The sequence below is a fragment of the Pelodiscus sinensis genome, chromosome 1, assembly GCF_049634645.1.
Source record: "Pelodiscus sinensis isolate JC-2024 chromosome 1, ASM4963464v1, whole genome shotgun sequence".
Taxonomy (NCBI): Eukaryota; Metazoa; Chordata; order Testudines; family Trionychidae; genus Pelodiscus; species Pelodiscus sinensis.
This window is the reverse complement of record NC_134711.1, coordinates 319,649,098-319,672,612: the sequence shown is the minus strand read 5'-3', so window position 1 is coordinate 319,672,612 and position 23,515 is coordinate 319,649,098. Positions and strand designations below refer to the sequence as shown.

The following is a 23,515-nucleotide window of genomic DNA, read 5'->3' as shown; positions in this document are numbered from 1 at the left end:
AGGCTGTGTGGCCATGGCAGTGGTGACTCTGGGGTCAGCTCTGGGCTACAGCATTTTGGCCTCCATGGCGGCCTGGGGCCACGTGGCCACAGTGCCTCCGGGGCTGGGCCCAGACCGCGTGGCTATAGCAGCTGAGGCGCTGTTGCGGAGCCCCAGTGCTGCCTCCTCTCCAGCGGCTGCGTGGGGGGAGGAGGATAAATATGAGCTTTTTCTCCCATGGCACATGTGCCACAGTTTGGGCACGCCTGTTGGGGGCGGGGCCTGGAACTACCTCACAGGCCACATCAAATCCCTAGGCAGGCCGGATCTGGCCCACTGAGAGGTGTTTGCCCACCCCTGCTCTAAGCGCTACAAGCTCCTGGTGGGGGAGGAGACTTCACGTGCTCTGGGGGTGGGGGAGCGGGAAGGTATCCATGGGCCGGATCAACCTTCTTGGTGGGCCAGATTCAGCCTGTGGAGGCTCTCTCGCCCACCCCTGCTGTAGATGCTTTGATTGGCGGGAGGAACACGCATGCTACTGCCTTCCAGAGCTGCAGTAAGTTGCACCGTGGCATATCTTGACCTCTGCCCTCAGGATGGCTCCGGACCTGCTCTGCTCCTACCCCCAAAGCACCTCTATTGAGGAAAGGGCGTTCTTCACCCTAAATACCTCATGGGTTAGACAATCAGTAAGAATCAAAGAGCAAGTCAACCTCTGATACCCATCTTTAAAGCAAACGTAAAGCAGCAGCAAAACAATATTTGTAAACCAAAATGCTTTGCAAGGTCATTTGTATCAGAAAACCAGGCCACTCTCCAACAAACACACCTGCAAGACTAGATGGATAAACAACATTCCAGACTTCATGCAAAGCCCCACTGTAGTTCAGCCCTATCTTCGTACAGGTCACAGAAGAGACAACACAGCCTCCTGCGCTATCATTAACGGCACAGTAACAGATACTGAAACCTCATCTGGCTTGCAGAGCCATGTCTCTGTTCTGGTATTTTCTGAGTCACTCAAATCACAAGGAGTCACAAATCTTTTGGCAGCAACAGACATTTGTATCCAGTGATAAACTGCAAAGACAAGCTTTTATTTCTACCCTCCAATAAGGAGCGGGCACTGGGCTCAAAGGGTCTGAATTTAAAAACTTGGAGCCCGGAATGTCTGAATGCTAATCGCTATCACCAACTCCCATGCATGACCGGATGCAAGTTATTCGCAAGCTGTGCCTCAGTTCCCATTGATAGCAATAATTGTGCTTTGCATCCCCATAGCGCCTTGCATCCAAGACTCTCAAAACACCTTGTACGTGCATATGATACCGACTCTGCCTCACAGCAATGCTGTGAGGGCTAACTGGGTATTGTCTGAAACTTACCAAGCATCTTCTCACAACACAGACTGTGCTGACTCAGGTCATTTTAAGCAAAACTTTAAATAGTTTTGACTCAGCACTTTGCCATGCTAAGAGTTCAGTCCTGCTTATGAGGCAATGGCCCTCGCTGGGGTGGAGAACAGCTGCCCTGCCCCTGAGGAAGGTTCAGGAGACCTGGTGAACAGCTCCTATAAGAGAAACATAATCCGCCCCTCTCTGGGACTATTCAGTTCTTCCAACCATTGCTGGGGATTAAGAGCCCACTGCCTCCCCTTGCTGCCCTTTATGGGGTGGGTAGGTCACACAGTCTTACGGGCTGCAGTCCTTAGGCCAGATGCTCTGCAGGTATAAATCGGTGAAGCCGATGGAGCCATACTGATTTACACCTGTGGAAGATCTGGCTGCTTGTGTTCGATGGGCCAGTCACTCCGGTGAGTGAGGGGCTGTAGGACTGCTCTGGCCATCTACTGTCATGAACAACTTCATGGCCTTTTTCACAAGAGCGAGGGATGTCAACTGCAGCGCCCTGTCCAAATGGGCAACCCCAGTAATTACACGTGCCACCTAAAATCCTCCCTAGAACTGGGTCACTTCCCCTGCAGCAAACAGTCTCCTCTTTCTTCCCCATCAAAACATCTCCCCCCACCCCCACACTCTCTCTGTGTGGTCGCAGAGGCACAGACTGTGCTGTGTTTCACCATGGAGCTACTTGTTTTCCAGTGGTGGCCAAGTTATTCCTATACCATGCACAAACTTTGCAAAGTGTTTTGGGTCTCTGCTGGGTGTATGTAAGTATCACTAGAAGGCAATCTATACCTCAGATAATGCTCTACTTGAGGACAGGAGAAACACTTAGGGTCTGAAATTAGGAACCCCCTATAGAGAAGTGGGTAAAAGGTTAAGCAAGCATAGGAAGTTATACATTGAGAGCTAATTGTTCCATTACATAAAACTATCCTAAGACCACATGCACTGTCTGCCAGTCGTGCTGTGAGGCTTAAAGAAGGTATATACATTCTTTATATGTTTCAAAGAGGGCTAACAGGTGTATCTGGAGCATAATGAATACCTCCAGCTAGCTAGGGATAAAGTAAAACGTTATTAGATTAGAGTGTTCACAGGCTAAGATCTGTTCTGCTGGCAGGCAGATAGGAAAACAAAGCAGTCATGATCCAAAGGTGATAAAAGATACAGACAAACCATGTGGGCACAAGCTTTTGTGAGCGGAAGCCCACTTTGTCAGATACATGTGTTAGTCTATAAGGTGCCTTTTTTTTTTTTTCAGAAACAGACTAACATGGCTACCTACCTTGCTGAAACAAAACACGGAACACCCATTCTAAATGTAAGGATAAGGGGAGGGAAAGCCCCAGGGAAAGTCCCAAACTCGAAATTAGCTGCTCCTTGCTTCTATTATTATTCTTTATTACAACAGCACTTTAAGGGCCCAACTAAGGTCAAGGCCCTATTGTCCTAGGCCCTGACACGTACACAGTAAGGGTATGTCTACACTACCCCGCTAGTTCGAAGTAGGGGGGGTAATGTAGTCATACGGAGTTGCAAATGAAGCCCGGGATTTGAATTTCCCGGGCTTCATTTGCATAAAGCCGGCAGGCGCCATTTTTAAATACCGGCTAGTTCGGACTGCGTGCAGCTACACACGGCATGAACTAGCTAGTTCAGATTAGGCTTCTTATCCAAACTAGCTGTACGCCTCGAGGAAGCCTAATCCGAATTAGCTAGTTCGTGCTGCATGTAGCCGCGCGGCACGCAGTCCGAACTAGCCGGCATTTAAAAATGGCGCTGGCCGGCTTCATGCAAATGAAGCCCGGGAAATTCAAATCCCGGGCTTCATTTGCAACTCCGTATGACTACATTACCCCCCCTAGTTTGAACTAGGGGGGTAGTGTAGACATACCCTAAGAGTGCATCTACACCACAGGGCTTAACTCGAAATAAGCTATTCAAATGGAGCTACATCAATTGCGTAGCTTATTTCAAAATTTGGAGCATCTACACAGCACTTATTTCAAAATAGAGCACCCTTCCTCTGACTTCCCTTATTCCTCATACAATGAGGGTTACAGAAATAGGAGTAAGAAGACCTCCAGCTTGATAGCATTTCAACACTACAGGCAGTCCCCGGGTTGCATACAAGATAGGGACTGTAGGTTTGTTCTTAAGTTGAATTTGTATGCAAGTCGGAACTGGTACATATTGTAGGGGAAACTCTAACCAAACATTTCTCCAGAGCTCAGTTTTATTCTCCCACACCTCACTTCCCTCAGTCCTTTATTCTCAAGCTGAGGTGTCTGCTGAGAAAAGCCGCTCCTCATCTCCCTGATCTGCTGAGGGGGGCGCTAGCTTCACGTCTCCCTGGTCTGCTGGGGGGAAGCAGCTAGTGCGGGGTTGCCTCACCCCATTTGTAAGTAGGGGTCCGATGTAAGTCGGATCCATGTAACCCGGGGACTGCCTGTATTTCGAAATAACTGCCTGCTGTGTAGAGGAGTACTAAGTTATTTCAAAATAACGCTAGTTATTTAAAAATAATGTTGCTATGTAGACGTACCCGAAGAAACAGTCTCTGTCTGAGAAATCTTACAGTCTAATTAGGCAAGACAGATAAAGGGTGAAAAGGGAAAACAAATGAAGTGACTTGACACATCAGAGCTGAGACTAGAAACAAGATTTTCTCAGGCCCAGTGTAGTGGCCCAGAAGCAAGGCCACACTTAGGCCTGGTCTATATTAGACTAGAAAGATTGAATTAAGGTATGCAACTCCAGCTACGCAAATGCGCAGCTGAAGTCAGCTTTCGTTAAGCCGAGCCATGGTGGCATCCATGCAGTGGGAGACCGACAGGAGCAAATACTCCCATCGGTTTCTCTAACTCCTCACAGAAGGAAGAGTACTGGATGCTGGCAGGGGGCTGCCCTCAGCATTTGATTTACGGGTCTATACTAGATCCACTAAATTGAACACTAGAAGATCGATCTCTGGATTATTGATTTCTCGTAAGTATAGACATTTCCTTAATACCATTTTAAGAGCCCTTTGCAAGATCAGCCACAAGTTGTTGGGCTCAGTGCAGGAATGTGCAGTTAAAATTTTAGGTCTGTGATGTGCAAGAGGGCAGACTGGTTGAATATAACAAATCTTGGATCCTTCTCCTGCTTCTGTTTTCATGCCTTCTGCCATAGCAGTCCTATGCTGTCACATAGAGCCTCATTCAACCAATACACCCAGGACTTTCTCCTCCTCTGTCTTTCCCAACTGATAAATCCTCAGATTATAAAAAAAAATTGTGCTATTCGTCCCCAAGTGCATAACCTTGCTGTTTGCACTAATTTCATCCCATTTATCTTACTTCTGTTTTCAAGATTATCCAGATCTTCTTGTGTGATATTCTGATCCTCCTCTGTATTGGCAACACCACTCTCCACCTTTGTGCCTTCTGCAAATTATATTAGCCCACTCCCACTTTTTGTGACAATGTCATCAATGAAATAAAGTCTTCTGCAAGGCCTCCAGCCATAGATCCACCTCAATCAGCTGCCTTTTTTATCCCAAGTTAATAGAAGAGGCAGGAAATCAAAGCAGTCAGGGAGAAGGATAAAAGAAGACAAAGAAAGCCTGCAAAGTGTGTCACTGCAGAATCAGGGCCTGAGTTTATAAACAAAGATTTTAAACAATCAATAAATCCATTAAAATACAATCTCACTGCTGAGCAAGCAAGACACACCACACACAGATCTGAGCCACCGTGTCTGATTATTCCTCATGTCCCTCCCTCACCCCCATTTCCCTACTTTGTTTATTGCTCTCCTGTTGCATCAGACCTAAAATTACATTGTAAGCCTCTCGTGGCTTTTGTTCCACAAAGCACTTAGGCCCTGAGACATTCAAATAAGCAGCAGCTCACAGAATCAAAGGCCTTCACCACTGGGAATCTTCCCTAACAAGTCACTGCCAATATTCAGGGGCGTCCTTCTGTGTAAAGTGGATCTGTATAGATAGCGGACTAGACAGACAGGCAGCTGGAACAGGTGGTATAGATGGATTTAAGAAAAGGATGGACACATACCTCGCAGTTACCGGCTGTGCAGGCTGAAAAGTAGCAAGCAGCAGTGCAATAAACTCGCTTAGGAGAAGCTGATGCTCCCTGCACTGTCAGCCTGGGAGAGGCTGGGTGACTTTGTCCCAAGTCTGTGCACAGACTGGAGCATCACACCACTCTGTCCCCCATTTGTACCAATGGGGTGCACCCACAGGGCAGCAGCAGTGCTGAAAAAGGCTGGCCCTGCCCCAGAGCCATGACTAGTTGGGGATGGGCAGACTAGAAGCTGGCCTTTCCATCCCCCACAGTCATAGTCGGTAGGAGAGCCGGCCTGAAATCCTGGGAGGACAGGGCCTTAACCCAGCTCAATGGCCCCTCCAGCCTGGTCTCCACAGAGGCTGCACATGACTGATGGAGGCAGAGTTCCATTCAGCATCTGGGATTATACCACATGTCCATTGACTATCCGTTGCCATGGCACCGGAAGTCAGCCCATTCTGATCAAAGTGTTGGAACAACTCTATTCGCTGGAGTGATGGGTGTTAAGCGTTTGGAGGAACCTCGCTGTGTGGGGAGTCCCCACCACAGACCACAGTGCTGCCTATTACCCGAACAGGGGCAGAACAGTCAGGAACACACTGAACTCCAAGGTGCAGGGTGGCCCTGTCAGCGACTCCTGACACTGCGTTAAAGCCTGCTCAGAGCCAGCTTGAAAGCTTGGTTTGGCCAGGACTAGTCAAAGCAGCGCTGACATCCTTTGTCAGCAGTGAGGAATGTATCTGGTGGCTCTGCGATCCCCTTCTCATCCCAACCTGTGCTCTGGGCCCTTGGGATTTGAAGAGAAAGACTCACATCTCCAATCCCCACCCCCAACCTGCCTCTGAAGTAAATTAACATTGGTGTGGTCCCCAGAAAGAGACTTCAGCATTGCCCTCCCCTCCACACTGAAATGAATGAAGGAGTTCACCTCCCCCCACAGCTATGTTTTCAGTCTCCCTAGTCTGTACTCTCTGCATGTCTGGGAGACTTTCTTGAAATGATGAAGGATAGATGTATGTGCAATTATCCACCCATTAAGTGACAGGTCTCCTTGGCTTCAGCAGAACTACAGCATCCATGCTGCCAATCAAATACATATTAAATAACCACTCACTACCAAAGCTATCAAACATGTTGTTTTCAACATGGCCCTTTAGGAAAAACTGTTTCACTAGGAGGGTGGTGAAGCACTGGAATGGGTGACGTAGGGAAGTGGTTGAATCTCCATCCCTAGAAGTTTTTAAGTCTCGGCTTCACAAAGCCCTGGCTGGGATGATTTAGTTGGGATTGATCCTGCTTTGGGCAGGGGGCTGGACTCAGTGACCTCCTGAGGTCTCTTTTAGCCCTATGATTCTATGATTCTATAATGGCTTGAAGGAAATTTTGCTTGGTTTTTCCTTAAATACCCATTGCCAAATCCTATTGTCAGAGATGTAGCTGACAAGGGATTCCACAGATGTAGCTGAAAGCAGAATTTGGCCTTTACTGTTATATACTCTACTTTAATAATACCATGGGCCCAGTTTGGGTCTTTATGGCGCTGCTCCAATTCCTATAGAAGTCAATGGAAAAATTCCCCTTAATTTTAATAGGCCCAACAACATCAGTGGCTATCAGGCATAACTGCTGACTTTATTATGCTGGATTTACACAACAGTAACAGAGTAGTAATATGTTCCATGAATGTTCATTTACAAAACTGGCAACCCTCCTACTGTTCAGTGTTTCCAATAAGTATGGATAATCCAGTCACAGTAAGAGCAGTCAGGCTCGCATTACTAACTCGATCTTATCTTCAGAGTCAGAGACAGAATTCCAGACCCAACACTGAACATAAAGAGTAGCTCTGAATATGAATTTGTTGGGGACTAATCCAGCACTTTCTAAGAGGTCCCTCTGTTTATTGTTTGGATGCTGGAAGTAGCCAAGCACTGAATCATCTAAGCTGTGGCTTTTAGTAACTTTTGCTTTCTTAGCCTGTTTTTACAACAACAATAATAATAATAATAATAAAATCAAAACCAAACAAAAACAAAAAATAAAAACACCAAACAGGGGTTTTCATGCTAGCAAATCATGACAATTTTGGTCAAAAGTTTTCCATCAAAACCTTTTTGTGAGGAAAAATGCCTTATCAACTGAAATGAGAATTTTTGCAAATAAACCATGCATTTTGCTCCAAATTCTTCATTTTGAAATATTTAATAAAAGAGTTAATTTTTTTTCAAAACTTTCATTTCATTGCAAAGAGGAGAGACAAATCACTCTTATTTTTTCTTCACTAAGAAAAGATGGAAAATTCCCACTACATTGTTTCCTCACAGGGCCAGGGGAAAAGAAATGAAAAATTTCCTACCAAGATGAAAGGAATTTTTCCATGAAAATTTAAAAACCCAAATGCTTCAACATTTTTCACTGATAAAACCAAAATGTTCTCAGAAAAAATTAATTTATTTTTTGAAATGTTTCACCTAACATATTCACCGCTGTCCTGCTGATTTCTGCCCGTAGCACCTAGAAGTCTAGTTATGGGCTAGTAGAGATAGATTGACCCCTGCGCAGATACAAAATTTGTATCCACATCCGCAAAACAGCTGTGGATATCACCATCCACACCCGCAGATGCGAACGCTGTTGGCATAAAGCAGATATCTGCGGATTTGCAGGGCTCTAGAGACAGATGATGGAGGTCATGGGACCAGAAGTCAACGGCAGGAGATGCTTTTCCCATCACTTCCAGTCAGATGAAGTGACTGAAGTTAGACTAGTGAATCAGTGACATTATACACTAGGGATTGTCAGAGTGCAAGATAGTTCTCCTGTTTGGTAGGGAGCTGGGAATGAACAGCCCAGAGCTGGTTACACTGCCTGAGTGTTCTCTACATCTTTGAAATCCCCAGCTGCTTCATTAGGGCAGTTTTGGGATGCAAAGAGGCTGGAAGGGGGAATTCCTTGTCCAGCTGCAGACTCTCTGTGTGACCTTGTGCACATGACTTAGCCTACATTGTCCTCACTTCCCTATATGTCAAAAAAACCCTTTACTGCTTCACCGGGCCCTTGTGAGAATAAAATCTATGAATGCTGGTGAGATGCCCGACACTGGGGAGGAGCTCGTAAGCACAAGAGACAGTCTCAGATGTGCGCATGTGGAACAGAGTAGTGGGCTCCACTTAGTGCAGACAACTTCTCTTGGAGTCAAATGTCCCTTTTTCTGCCAATGTGCACAGTCCCCTTGAAGCCAGCGGAGCTGCACGTGGGAGGGAGATAAGTAAGATTTCTCAGTGATTGTGCTGCCATGTGTGGTTTGTACAGCACCTAGCACAATAGGGCCCAGGTCCATAACGAAACTCGTGGGTGGTACAGCAATGCAGAGAAATGTTATTAATAAACAAAGAGCACCGACATGGGTTATTATTTATTGTTTGTATTTCCATAGTCTCTGGGAGCCCCAGCCCATTGTGCGAGATGCTGTACAAACACAGAACGGAAAAGCCAGTCCCTCCTCCAAAGAGCTCACAGTCTCAGGGTTTGTGTGAACAACTATGGGTTTGTCTACACCGGCAGAAGAGGGTGGGGGTACTTAGAGAGGTTTTCAGTGGTGAGCTATACTGACTCACTGCAGAAAGCGCCGTTTCCGCCTGTGTAGACAAGCCCTGGAAGGGAAGGGCAGGAGTGAAGGGGTATGCACAGGAGGTGGCAGGCAGAGGCCTAGGCCACTCAATAATCTTTGCTACAGTGGTGGGTAGAGCAAGCCCCTCTTAGCCCCAGGACTGCAGAGTGAGCATGAGCCAGGGTAGGGGGGCAGGGAAGGACGGAAAAGCAATCTGCTAGAGTAGGGGAGGGGGAGGCACAGAACAAGTCGTCCCCCCCCCCCCCCGCCAAGAGGGGTCAAAGTTAAATTTCTGCACATGCCCCAGGGTGAAGATGTTGTAGAGCTGATGGGGGGGGGGGGCAGTTAGGGATGTTTTCCACATTGACTTGTCTTGAGCATTTGTTCTTCAGAACTATTTTAATAACTCAATGTTGGTAGAAATGACTGTCCAGCCATATCACATGGGTAGGGAACGCGGAGTGACGCCAAGACAGGCTGGGAAGTCAGCCCCAATCCTTGCTTTAATTAGGTGTCAGAATTTTAATGAACAGCTCCTACCAACCCCCTCTACATAAGAACGGCCGTACTGGGTCAGACCAAAGGTCCATCTAGCCCAGTATCCTGTCTGCCGACAGTGGCCAATATTAGATGCCCCAGAGGAAGGAAACACGACAGGTAATCCTCACATGATCCCTTCTCTGTCACCCATTTCCAGACAAACTCTAGCAGACCATTGAATAGCTGGTCATCTTCACAGGCTTGATCCTGGTAAAATCCCACAGAGTGCCGTGGGAGTTTGGTTAGACAAGCAGTGCAGAATCAGGCCCTATTCCCCCGGCATCCCTGTAATATCATAGAATCATAGGGTTGGAAGAGACCTCAGGAAGTCACTGAGTCCAGCCCCCTGCTAAAAGCAGGACCAGCCTCAATTAAATCATCCCAGCCAGGGCTTTGTCAATCCGGGACTTAAAAACCTCTAGGGATGGAGATTTTACCACCTCCCTGGGTAATCCATTCCAGTGTTTCAGCACCTGCCTAGTGAAATCGTTTTTTCTAATATCCAACCTAGACCTCCCCCACTACAACTTGAGACCATTGCTCCTTGTTCTGCCATTTGCAACTACTGAGATCAGCCTCTCTCCGTCCTCTTTGGACCCCCATTTCAAGTAACTGAAGGCTGCTCTCAAATCCCCCCCTCAGATGAAATCAGCCCAAATTCCTCAGCCTCTGCTCATAAGTCATATGGCCCAACCCTCCAATCATTTTTGTTGCCCTCTGCCAGACTTTCTCTAATGCATCCACCTCCTTTCTGTAATGGGGGCACAGAATTGGACACAATACTCCAGATGTGGCCTCACCAATGCTGAATAAAGGAGAATAATCACTTCCCTAGATCTGCTGGCAATGCTCCTCCTAATGTACTCCAATATGCCATTAGCTTTCTTGGCTACAAGGACATACTGTTGGCTCATATTCAGCTTCTCATCCACTGTAATGCCCAGGTCCTTTTCTGCTGAACTGCTGTTTAGCCGGTCAGTTCCCAGCCTGTAACAACGCTTGGGATTCTTCTGTCCCAAGTGCAGGACTGCATTTGTCCTTGTTGAACCTTATCAGATTTCTTTTGGCCAAATCCTCCAATTTGTCTAGATCACTCTGTACCCTAACCCTACCCTCCAGTGTATCTACCTCTCCCCCTAGCTTAGTGTCATCCTCAAACTAGCTGAGGGTGCAATCCATCCCCTCATCCAGCTCATTAATAAAGATATTGAACAAAACTGTCCCCAGAACAGATCCTTGGGCACTCTGCTTGTTACTGACCACCAACCAGACATCAAGCCATTGATCGCTTCGCTTTGATCCCAATGATCTAGCCAGCTTTCTATCCACCTTACAGTCCAGTTTTCCAATCCATACTTCTTTATCCTGCTGGGGAGAATATTGTGGGAGACTGTATCAAAACCTTTGCTAAAATCAAGGTATATCCATGGGCATCCAGTAGCCTAGGCGGGGGAAGGGTTGGCCTTCCCAAATTGCCAGGCATAGCCTCCCCCCACGCTCTGCTCTCAGAATGCCCGCTGCAGGTGTTCTGGGGGTGGAGTGTTGCTGCCCTCAGTGCCTATCCTCCCTGCGCTCTAGGACGGGGAAGCTGGAGCCACTGAGCCTCCTCCCTGCCCAGTGCTCCGGGGCTGGAGAGGCTGGAACTGTGCCATATGCCCTCTTCCCTCCCCAGTGCTCTGGGGCTGGGGAGGCTGGGGCAAGCTTGTGCCCACCCACTCCCCTCCCCTCCCTGTGGTTGGGCGGGCGCGCACGCAGCACACTGCCCTGCCCGCCTCCCCATGAGGGTGGGGACTGGGTGGGGCTTCAGCAGAAGGGTTGGGGTTTGTGATGGAGTTGGGGGCTTGCCTCCCCCAGCCTTACTTTCACCAACCGCTCATGGGTATATCACATCGACTGCCTTCCCTATAGTCACAGAGCCAGTTACCTCCTCACAGAAGGCAATCCGGTTGGTCAGACATGTTGACTATTCCTGATCATTTTCCTCTCTTCCTAGTGCTTCAAAATGGATTCCTTCAAGATTCCCTCCATGATTTTTCCAGGGATTGAGTGAGACTGACCAGTCAAATCCCGTGCTATCTGCAATTGCAATTGCACTTTGGCCTTCCTGATGACACCCCTGCATGCTCGAGCAATATATCCCTAGTCATCTGTCCACGTTCTTGTAAACTTCCTTTTTGTGTTTAAGATCACCAAGGATTTTACTGCTAAGCCACGCTGGTTTCCTACCATATTTGCTTTTCTTACTGCACACCGGGATGGTTTGTTCCTGGGCCTTCGATAAGGGTGCTTTGAAATACAGCCAGGTCTCCTGGATTCCTTTCCCTCTCATGTTAGCGTCCCAGGGATCCTGTCCATCACTTCCCTGTGGGAGTTAAAGGATCCATCTGCCACTGAATTTGTCATTTGCTTTCTGCTGCAGACCGGTTTCATGGTCTTAAAGCATCACATTATGCTGATCTTCACAAGGGCTGTAAGGAAATCTCCCAGGTCATCTGTTCTCTGAATATTGGCTGCCAGCCCCCACATGTGCATTAGCGCAAAGAGCAAGGAAGACAGGCACCAGTATGAAATGCCCTTGCTGCACTGAAGCAATAGGTATTACATTGAGCTGAGGGTCTGACCTCTGGCTGCCCCTTCCTGACTTTGCTGGGGGAGGGTGGAAAGAAAACACAGGAAGTCGCTTCCCACCCCATTGCTCCCATGCAGACCCCAGAAATAACGGGGACCTATAGGCACTCATGGAGAAAGGACTGGTACAGTTACTGTTGCTTGCTCCAAAGGAGGCATAGCCAACTAGTTTGAAGGTATGGTCCATCCTTGTGCCACTGGCTCTCTACCGCAAGGAGCACTATGCTAAACTCCCCACTGCAATTCACCTTTATCTGCAAATACAAGGCCCCAAGCACCTCTGCTCAGCAGCTACCGATCTGTGTCCACCCAGACCCTCCCTTCTCTGCCGACAGTTTATTTTTGTGGGTCTGACCCTGAAAGATGTGGAGCAAAGTTCTGTGCTGACATCACTGGGGGCCAAGAGAAGCCCTGCAGCTGGCAGGATTAGTGTCCAACTCGTTAGGTTCCAGTGGTTGGAACTCGGCCGCCCATATCTCCTCTAGAGCCTGGAGCCCCAGCAGCACCTTCTAAAAACTCTTTTCAAAGTGATTTACTTAGTTTTTTAAAGTTAAACACGCAACAAAAGAGAGGCTCAGCAATTCCATCAGTGTTCCCACTTGTGCAAGTCAGAAATGGCTTTCACGTCCTACACAGCACAACGTTTAATGAGCACATGGAGTCAAAATTTTCAGTGTGGGCGCCAGAGGGTAGGCACCTAAATCCAGATGTTACCTACATAGGGTATGTCTACACTACAAAGTTAATTCGAACTAACAGATGTTAGTTCGAATTAACTTTGATAGGCGCTACACATACAAACTGCTAGTTCGAACTTAATTCGAACTAGCGGAGTGCTTAATTCGAACTAGGTAAACCTCATTCTACGAGGACTAACGCCTAGTTCGAATTAAGCAGTTCGAATTAAGGGCTGTGTGGCCACTTAATTCGAACTAGTGGGAGGCTAGCCCTCCACAGCTTTCCCTGGTGGCCACTCTGGGCACCACCAGGGAAACTTGTCTGTTCCCTTCCCGGCCCCGGAGCCCTTAAAGGGACACGGGCTGGCTACGGTGCCCATGCCAGGTGCAAGCCTGCCAGCACCCAGCCAGCAGACCCTGCACCTGGCATGGCTTGAGCCAGCCACCCGCTGTCACCCAGCCCTCTGCCTCTTCCCGGGACCAGGCTCGCGGCTCCCGGGAGCCTGCCCGGGTCCGCAAGAGGTGGGCACCAACCTGGTCTAGTGCAGAGATCGTGGACCTCATCCACGACGTCCGCACTAGGCACAGGAAAGTGGCCATATAAGGCAGGATAGCTGCCAGCCTGGCCACCCAGGAGCAGGTTTGCATGAAAATTAGGGTGGTCCAGTGAAACCCCCGACCCTGAGCCCTGAGCTTAGAATGGCCGTACTGGGTCAGACCAAAGGTCCATCTAGCCCAGTAACCTGTCTGCCGACAGCGGCCAACACTAGGTACCCTGGAGGGGATGGACCGAAACAATGACCAAGCCATTTGTCTCATGCCATCCATCTCCAGCCTTCCACAAACAGAGGCCAGGGACACCATTTCTACTCCCTGGCTAATACCACTCCATGGACCCAACCTCCATGACTTTATCTAACTTCTCTTTAAAGTCTGTTCTAGTTCTAGCCTTCATAGCCTCCTGCAGCAAGGAGTTCCACAGGTTGACTATTTGCTTTTTGAAGAAGAACTTTCTGTTATTAGTTTGAAGCCTGCTACCCATTCATTTCATTTGGTGTCCTCTAGTCCTTCTATTATGCGAACTAATGAAGAACTTTTCTTTATGCACCCTCTCCATATCACTCATGCTTTTATAGACCTCTATCATATCCCCCCTCAGTCTCCTCTTTTCTAAGCTGAGAAGTCCCAGTCTCTTTAGCCTCTCTTCATATGGGACCTGTTCCAAACCCCTAATCATTTTAGTTGCCCTCTCCTCTCCCACCCTCTCTCTTCCCCTCTCCCACCTCCTTTTCCCAGTCTCCTCGAGTTTTGTTCAATAAAGAGAGTTTCTATTTTTGAACACACGTGTCCTTTATTTTGTACATCAGGAAGGGGGGCTAGGGAGGGGTAAGTGGAAGGAGGTGAGGGAGGAATGGGGTACGAGCCCCCAATGGGGAGGACTGGGGTGGCTCTGCGGGCTCCTCGGGGTGGAAGCTCTCCTGCAGCTCCCCGATTGACACCCCCCCCGGATGGCAGCCTGCGGCAAGTGCAGCCGGGCTGATGGCCGAGTGCTGTGATGTGCCAAGTGTGGGCACTCAGGGCACTCCAAGCCAGGACTGCTTTGCAGGCGGGGAATCCCTGAGAACAGTCTGTCCGGGGTGGGGGTCAGGACCCTTTAAGCACAGCCCTCGGCTAGCCTGAGACGGCAGCTCCACGCTCTAAGTCCTAATCTGATGCCCTGCCGGCACTGCTTCCGGCCAGCCTTAAGCTCGGTTCAGGGTCCACTCAATGTGGACATGCTAGTTAGAATTAGCAAAATGCTAATTCAAACTAGTTTTTAGGTCCAGATGCACTAATTCGAATTAGCTTAGTTCGAAGTAACTAATTCAAATTAAGTTAGTTCGAATTAGTGCTGTAGTGTAGACATACTCTTAGCTAGCTGGTTGAGTCACCAAAGGGTGAAATTCACACACCTGTATAGGGAAATTCACATGCCATGAGCTCCTAAATGCCTACATCAGCAATTTGGTGCCTGAAACATGTGTTTACAGCATGTGCTTTACTGTACGTTGAACTGCCTAAACTTTTGGCATTCAAGTTTGCAAACTCTGCCCTTAGACCTTAGCATGGTCTATTTCTTATGAGATCTTTTTGAGGGGAGAGGGAGGTGTAAGTGCCCGAGAGGTAACACACATAGCTTGTGAGGAGAACGCTTTTTCAATAATTAAAAGGATTTCTAGATTTGGCATTTTTAAAACAAATAACTCTTGAATATTTTCACATTAAACAGAGAGCTCAAAATCATTGGACCACTAGCAAAACCTATACACGAAGATGCAAGTGTAAAGAGAGAGACCTTTTGATAGCCAACACCCCTCCTATGACATGCTCACAGGACTAACAGCACTAAAACGAGAGCACAAAGAAGAGGGTGAAGAAGTGATGCCTTAGAGGCATAATACTCTGCACACTTCAGGCTCCATCCTGCCCTGAGGCCCTTCAATCACGGTTCATTCCAGCACCTCCAGGGCTGTAAAGATAGAGCTTCAATAGCACATGCCAGACACCCAGACTGACAAAAAGAAATTGGGATGCTACTATCAAAGATCCACTTTACAGGACACCAAGCAACGGGCTCATAGGACAGATGGCAACAAACAGGCTGAGATGCAGTTTTGAACATATTGTTGGTAAATAACTGGTTTCCAAAGCTAGGACTCTACTATGGCTCACGGATCTTGACGTGTCTTCAAGAGGATGAACCGCCTGCAGGGGAGCAGCTGCAGGCATTACCGTTGCAGGCATGATACCTTTAGGAGAGGGAGAGGAAGCACAGTCACTCGCAGAACTGTAGGAGAGGTGTAGCTTCTGCTACCTTGTGATGCCTCCTACCGCTAGTTAGTGTAAGGAAGGGGCCCCATTTGCAGTGGTCCTTACCCATGTTAGCACTGGGCCACCCCTCCTGCCAAAGGGAATGTAATCACCTCAATTACGACTGCTGCCTGCCTGGGAGGAGTGCAAAGGGGGACATCCTACTCTTTCAGCAGCCTCCGAGAACAACCATAAACCTGCCCTTTATTAAGCATTCCAAACAGAATTGACCTGCTCCCACCTGATACATTCTAGCCAATGCATCCTCAGAATTAGTCACAGTATCAAAATATGGACTGATCTGATTTCGAGCTGTTACAATCCGTTGCATTAGCCAGCACCCCAGGGCTCTGACTCTATGTATGTAAATAATCTCAATATCCACTTACTTGATATGGTAGAACAGAGAAGAGTTCAGCACTTTGGCAGCTCCTACATAATTCAAGGACACAGTTTACCTTTTATTCCTACCATTAAAAACAAGCAAGCAATGGCAAAGGCAAAAGATATTTCTGTTTGACCCAAACCAAAAAGTAAGCAAACAAAAAAAGTCAAGAAAATATTTAATTAAAAGGGACTACCTGATTTTTGGGAGCATCTTAAAGAAGCTAGATTTTTAGAGGGCAGGTACTCAGTACATTCTGAAAAATCAAACCCCTTAAGGGCATGTCCAGTTCAGCTCTCCCCCCCCCCTTAAATATTGAAGCACCTCAAATCACTAGTTGCTCTGGCAAATCTTTGGCAAATTCCACAGTTCCTTTGTCCTTCGCACTTCCTACTGTACCTAGCTATTTCACAATATAGAGGTACCTATTGTCACATGCAGAGCATTGACACCAGTCAATAATAACTGGAGCCCACATTCAATCCAGTATCGGTGCCAATCTCAGAACAAAACAGAGGGCTCTTACTCTCCTCCCCCACAGATAACCTGCTTAATACTCAGACATTTCCTACAAGCATCTGACAGATACATATTCATTTTTGACTTTTGCTAATAGTAGGTATCAACAGCCCTTTCGGAGATTTTTTTCTATTTAAAATGTTTAGCTTAACATTTTATTGAGAAACTTAGGGCCCATTCTGCTCTCACTTTACTATGGCTCCACTGACTTCAAAACATGTCACTGCTGCTTTATACAAATATGAAATTAGTATGAGGCTCTTGTACGCCATGTTTTCTCATTACAGTGTATAATTTCCAATAGTGCAAAGTGAGCGTGAAAACAATTCCCCCCAGAGGGGCATTGTTTTACACCCAGTTTTACTCCAGGAGGAATTCCATGCCACCTTGGCACATACAGGTTTTGTGTCTCTGGCAGATTTTATGTTCCCTGTAGAAAATGCATTGTCCCAAAGAGGCACGGCAGTTACACCTTTCACCCACCAGAGACTATAGTGGTGCCAGAACAGAGGGTAGCTGGTGCAGGGCATCCAAATACAGAGAGGCTATGTCTAGACTGGCATGATTTTCTGCAAATGCTTTTAATGGAAAAGTTTTTCTGTTAAAAGCATTTGCGGAAAAGAGCATCTAGATTGGCACGGACGCTTTTCCGCAAAAGCACTTTTGCGGAAAAGTGTCCGTGCCAATCTAGATGCGGTTTTGCGCAAGAAAGCCCCAATCGCCATTTTCGCCATCGGGGCTTTTTTGCGCAAAACAGTTTTTAGCTGTCTACACTGGCCCTTTTGCGCAAAAGCATTTCCGGAAAAGGGCTTTTGCCCGAATGGGAGTGTGAAAGTATTTGCGCAAGAAGCACTGATTTTGTACATTACAAAGTCAGTGCTCTTGCACAAAATCAAGTGGCCAGTGTAGTCAGCTGGCAAGTCTTTCCGCAAAAGCAGCCACTTTTGCGGAAAAACTTGCCAGTCTAGACGCAGCCATCAGGAGCATCCAAATATGGAGAGGGAGGGAGAGAGCCTGCTTTCCTCACAGTGCCCTGCTCACAGGCCAGTTGAGCAGGCACAGGATATGGGGGAACAGGCACAGCAGGGCACACTGGGCTGCTGAGGGGACACAGAGACAGAGGATCAGACGTGCTACTGAGGGTACAGAGTGGGGTTGGAGCTGAATGGAAGTGGGCATAGCAAAGGCCACTGGTACCTGTGGGGGAGGGATGACAGGGAGGGACACCCAGAGGAACAGGGAGAGGCATGATGGGAAACCCCATTTAGCAATTAGAGTGTTGGCAGGGGGACAGCGCACCTCCTGAGAGCTACCACAAGTCACTTATGGAAGTGGCAGTGGAGGGACACATGGGGATGGGGGGAGGGGTGCCTGAGTGGAATTCAGGGATGGGGAAGGAGGGATGCAGGGACCCATGGGTACAGGGAAAAGGAGATGTACATGAGGATCGGAGAGGAAGGGTGGCTGAGTGGGGGTGCAAGGACACATAGGGATAAGGGAGGATGGGGGAGGGGTGCAGGTGTGAATAATTGAAAAGGGGTGTGATTGTATTGTATTATTTTGACAACATTTGCAGATTTTTTAATATTTTGGCACAGAATTCCCACAGCACATGGGCATATGGCTGCCAAGGCCCAGGGCAATGACGAATCAGGGCCCAGAATGTGTAGCCTTAGTTCATAAGAAAGAAAAATCTATCACATCCGTGATTTTCGAGCTGAATGCCAACTGCACTTTTATCCACTACCAGCAGAAACAGGGAGGAGCTGAATTATGTATCCACGGTAGATTCACATAAATTGTTGCCCATGCTGCTATGTGACAGGTGTCATCTGTAGAACCCGTGAGACGAGCTAATTAGCCACACTCCCTTTGCTCGAAACACGAAGCCTTCCTATTGGGGGTGAGGAGACAGAGGAATTGCAAAATTCTCTTTGTCACCAATCCCCCTCCCTCACAGTCTTGCTCTGAGGACTCTAGAACCCTAGTTTCCTCCAGAAAACAGCATCAAGGGACAGCTCTGATTTCAAAAGGAACTCCGTGCTCCAGTTGGACTAGACAATGCACGAGTACTTCCAGCCTGCCCCCTCTTTGCTACGGTTCATTTTCATTTACAATACATTGTACTTCTTCAAACAAACACCTTACAGCCGCTACATTTTATTCCAAACCACAGGGAGGCCCGTTTTCATGTGAAGCCAGGCATGAATTGCATTCTGAGAATCCAAAGAGAGATCAAACCAAGGGGGACAGGTGACTTCACCAGTTCAGAGGAAAATCTGCAGCTTATGTACAGGGGATTCCCCAGCAGCCAGCAAGCACTTCAATCAAATGCATTTAACACAGCAGTGACAAAACTTTGCCCCACCCACCAACTGCAGGATCCTGTGGGTTACACCCCTCCGCATCAAATGAAGCCCATTGCAGAGGTTTGCTTTCATCCCAGCTGCCTCCTGCTCCTATACATCTGGAGCAAATCATGCTCCAACCTGTAACCTCTGCAGGAGACACCTTGGGATTACAGGCACAGCACAGGCTGAACCTCCACTCACAGGCCATGCTCCCACCTAGTTGATTTCATTGAAAATATCAGGGGCTCCTATAAAGCCTCCAGCCCAAAGCCCCACTGGTTCTTAGTGGCTTGCAGACAGTGTAAAAATGACCAGCATGCTCATTAGCCCAGCATGTAAACGCATACAGTTACAAAGAAAGGGGAAGGGGAACTGAAATGGTGATTTGTTGGCGAGGCTGCCCTGATGGGAGGAGCCCTCAGAAAGTTCTGGAAGCTGCAGACCCAGTAGTGATTGTTACTGAGTGTAGCTAGTGGGAGATGAAATGATCACACACACCAAAGGGAGATGTATCTGGGGTGAGGTTGTGGGAGGATGGCAGGAAATATCCCCTGGCTTCCCCCCAACAAATAAATCACCAGGCAGAGAAAGCTTGTGGTAGAGTGGAAGATGGGAGAGGGGGGAGCATAATGAGTGGAAGAGAGTACAGGAGATAGGGTGAGGAAGATGGATGGGGTGGACAGAGGGCACTGACTGTGGTGCTGGGCAGATGGACAGAGGATTGTGGGAGGGTGTGGCAGAGGGATGACTGAGGTTGGGGTGGGGCATTGAGCAACTGCAGGGAGGGGAGGAGAGAAGAGGGGGACTGGACAGAGAGGTATTGGAGGGGGCACTAGGGCTGGGTTCTGGGCAGATGGACAGAGAGGACAAGGGCAGGCCAGCAGGGAGCTGGGTAGATGCAAAAAGCATTGAGGGCCACTAGGGAGACAGACACCAAGGATTGGTGCATGGTGCTCGGCAGATGGATAGAGGATGGAGAAAGGTTGTTGTGAAGGGGTTGGAACAGGGTGACAGTGTGGGGTGCTGGCATAGCTACAGTAGTGACAGCGGTGCAATGCCAGGCACACGATGTTATGGGGACCCAGCCGGATGGTGCGGTGCTCCAGCAGTTCTCTGGCTCATGGCCCACAATGCCACTCCTCGCTCAAATTCAGTCCATGCCACATGAGTGCAGGGTGGGCGATGGGAGTGGGCGAAGCCTCTGAGAGGCTGGGATTGGAAGGAGCCCCCCACCTCCAACCTGGCATAGGAGCAGAGTGCTGAGTTGGAGCGGTGGCCAGGAAGGTCCTGTGGTGAGAGGGTGAGGGTGGACTGTGGGGGAGGGGAGGGAGTCGGGGGAAGCCATGGGGTTAGTTGTGCAGGCTGTGGAAGGACTTGGGGATATTGAAGGGACCTCCAAACCTATTCTTGCACCAGGGCCCCTGCGGCCATTTTATGCCACCAGGGCAGAGTGCTGGGAAAGGGATTGGGTCAGGACGGCAGGATGTTGGCTGGGCACAGACAGATGGGAGGAGGGGCACTGGACAGATGGACGGCGGAAGGGCAGGGCGCTGGGCAGACACAGAGAGGATGGAGGAGGGGTGTTGGGCAGTTAGAGGAGGCTGGGACGTGGCTCTGATAGAGAGAAGAGAGGAGGGGTGTTGGGCTGGTGGACAGGGCTGAGGCAGGGCACTGGGTGGACACAAATAGGAGGGAGGAGGGGTGTTGGGCAGGTGGGTGAGGTGGGGGCAGGAGGCTGAGAGGATACAGAGAGGACAGAGGAGGAGCAATGGGATGGTACTGGGACAGGGTGATGGGTGGACACAGAGAGGATGGAGGGGGGGTGTTGCACAGGTGAACAAGGCTGGGATAGGACTGACAAAAAGGACAGAGAAGGGACATTGGGCAGGTGGAGGGAGCTGGGGAAGGGCGCTGGGCAGACACAGAGAGGATGGAGGGGGGATGTTGGTCTGGTAGATGGGGCTGAGGCAGGGTGCTGGGCAGACACAGAGGATGAAGGGGGGTGTTGGGCTGGGGCAGAGTACTGGGTGGACAGAGGACGGGGGGGTGTTAGGCTAGGGCAGGGTGCTGGGCGGACACAGAAAATGGGGGGGTGTTGGGCAGGCAGACGGGGCTAGGGCAGGGTTCTGGGCAGACACAGAGGATGGAGGGGGTGTTGGACTGGGGAAGGGTGCTGGGCGGGCACAGAGGACAGAGAAGGGGCGTTGGGCTGCGGCACGGTGCTGAGTGGACACAGAGGATGGAGGGGGGTGTTGGGCTGGGACAGGGTGCTGGGTGGGCACAGAGGATGGAGGGGGGTGTTAGGCTGGGGAAGGGTGCTGGGTGGGCACAGAGGACAGAGAAGGGGCGTTGGGCTGGGGCAGGGTGCTGGGCGGGCACAGAGGATGGAGGGGGGTGTTGGGCTGGGGCAGGGTGCTGAGTGGACACAGAGGATGGAGGGGGGTGTTGGGCTGGGACAGGGTGCTGGGCGAGCACAGAGGATGGAGGGGGGGTGTTGGGCAGGCAAACGAGGCTGGGGCAGGGCACTGGGTGGACAGACAAGACAGAGGAGGGGTGTCAGACAGGGCTAGGGCAGGGTGCTGGGCGGACAAGAGGACAGAGAATGGGTGTTGGGCAGGTGGACAAGGGGGGATGTTGCGCGGCCCAGAGACACCAGTTGCCAGGCAGACACGCCCAGAAAATGGGGGTGCTAGGTAGGGGGTGCTGTATTTGCCTCTCACCTGTAGGAGCTGGTCACCCCTGCTGCCACTTCCTCCCTGATCTGCCAGTTGAGGGCATCCACCGCTGCTCGCCCTTTGCCTCCCTCCAAGGGCGCCGAGGGCCCGGGCTGTTGCTGCTGCCCCCCATCCTCCACCACTTGCACCCTCTTCTTGCTCTTTGACTCTCGCCCTTCCTCAGCCCTGGCTGCCTTGGGCGGCTCCTCCTTGGCCCGTTGCTCTGCCTCCGCCTCCTTCTTCTCCTGCCCCGGCAGCAGCTTCCTCTTCTTCTCCTCCCCGGGGGGTTTCTCCGGGGGGCCCTTCTCCGGGGCAGGCTTGGGGATCCAGGGGTGGTCCCCTCGCTTGGGGATGGGCCAGGCTCGGAAATCCTTCTGGTACTGGCTCTCCGACTCGAAGGGCGTGTCCGAGGGCTGGTACTCGCTCTTGGGCTTGCAGCTGGGCTCGGGCCGCTGCGACTTCCAGTGCCTGTAGTCCTGGCGCATCACCGAGTCGGCCGGCAGCGGCTGCTGCCCGAGCCCCGCCTTGTGGTCCCCCGCCGCGGTCGCCCTAGCAACCGCATCCAGGTCGCCGCCAAGGATGCAGGGCTGGGTCTCGATGGCCGAGGAAGGGCGCGGCGGGTGCGGGCTCCCGTGCGCCGCGGGGCTCTCGGTGGCCTCGGAGTATTTGGTGAAGACCAGGGGGACGGCGATGTCCGCCTTGTCCAGCTGGTTCCAGAAGCGGGCGATGCAGCACGCCCGGGTGATGCAGGGCCACGCCATGATGCGGCCCCGCGCTGCCTCGCTCGCCGCTCCGGGACAGCCTGGCACCGACCGCCGCTCGCTCCCGCACCGCCCAGGCCAGCGGGGATGCGGGGCTAGCTCAGGATCCGGCGCGGGGGGGGTCCAGACGCCTGGCGGGGAAAGCTGTGCGGGGGGAGAGGGGGACACAATCACTGGCTGCTACTGGGCGACCGGGATCTCCAAGGCTCCTTGCTCATCCGGGAGGGCGAGGAGCGGAGCGGGGAGCCCAGCCCAAGCGCCGGGCAAAGGCAGGGCCAACGCGCCTGGGTCCAAGTCCTGGGCGACCTTAGGCCAGTGCCCGGCCGCGGTTAAGCCATGGCGCGTAGCGGAGCCGCTGCGAACCGCGGGGCGCTGGCTGCCGGCGCCCCCCGCGTCTCTCTCCCGGTCCGGCTTCGCGGCGGATCACGGACGCGGCTGGAGGAGCAGCCGCTCCAGAGCCTTCATCTGCGCGGAGTCGGGAGCCGCGCCGCTGCGGCTGCGGAGAAAACGCGCCCCACCCAGCCCCGCTGTCGGCAGCGCCGCGCAGGGAAGGATGCTGCGGGGGGCGGGGGGCGATGCGGACGGATCACCTGCCTCTGTAGCGCACAGCGCCTGCGGAGTGGGCTGGGAGCCCTGTTAACTCTTCCCTCCCTGGGCCCTGGCGGGAGGAGCGTGTGGCGCACAGCCGCAGAGACTCGCGGTGGGGAACCTTTGTTTTTTTGAGGGGGGGCGCTGACCCACAGAAAAATCAGTGGGGGGAGAGGGTTCACACAAGTGAGAAACAAACAAACAACCCGCCTTTCTGGTGTGGCCCCAGAGGAGGAGAAAGCTCCCCACATCCATATTTCCCTCGCACACCAGAGCCTAGGGGGTCCAGGCTAGTAGATTTTGTGTGCACCAGCAGGGACTCTCCGGTGCTGGAGGGGGGAGCCCCAAGCCTCAGGGGTTGGATCCAGGGAAGCTGGGGACCACATTCAGCCCCCAAGGTCTTAGGTTCCCCACATCAGCATAGACCCTGGTCTACA

At 50.7% G+C, this 23,515-nt stretch overlaps 1 protein-coding gene across 1 annotated transcript in view; it reads right to left on the bottom strand.

Annotated features, from left to right (window-relative positions):
• The window catches only part of MAP6 (microtubule associated protein 6), a 76,995-nt gene extending 53,918 nt beyond the window's left edge, over positions 1–23,077 (bottom strand). Inside the window, exon 1 of the mRNA XM_006133575.3 lies at positions 21,736–23,077. Coding sequence (XP_006133637.2) covers positions 21,736–22,490 — 755 coding nt within the window. The 5' untranslated portion in view covers positions 22,491–23,077. The remainder of the gene's footprint in view (positions 1–21,735) is intronic.
• Between the last annotated feature and the right edge of the window lie 438 nt (positions 23,078–23,515).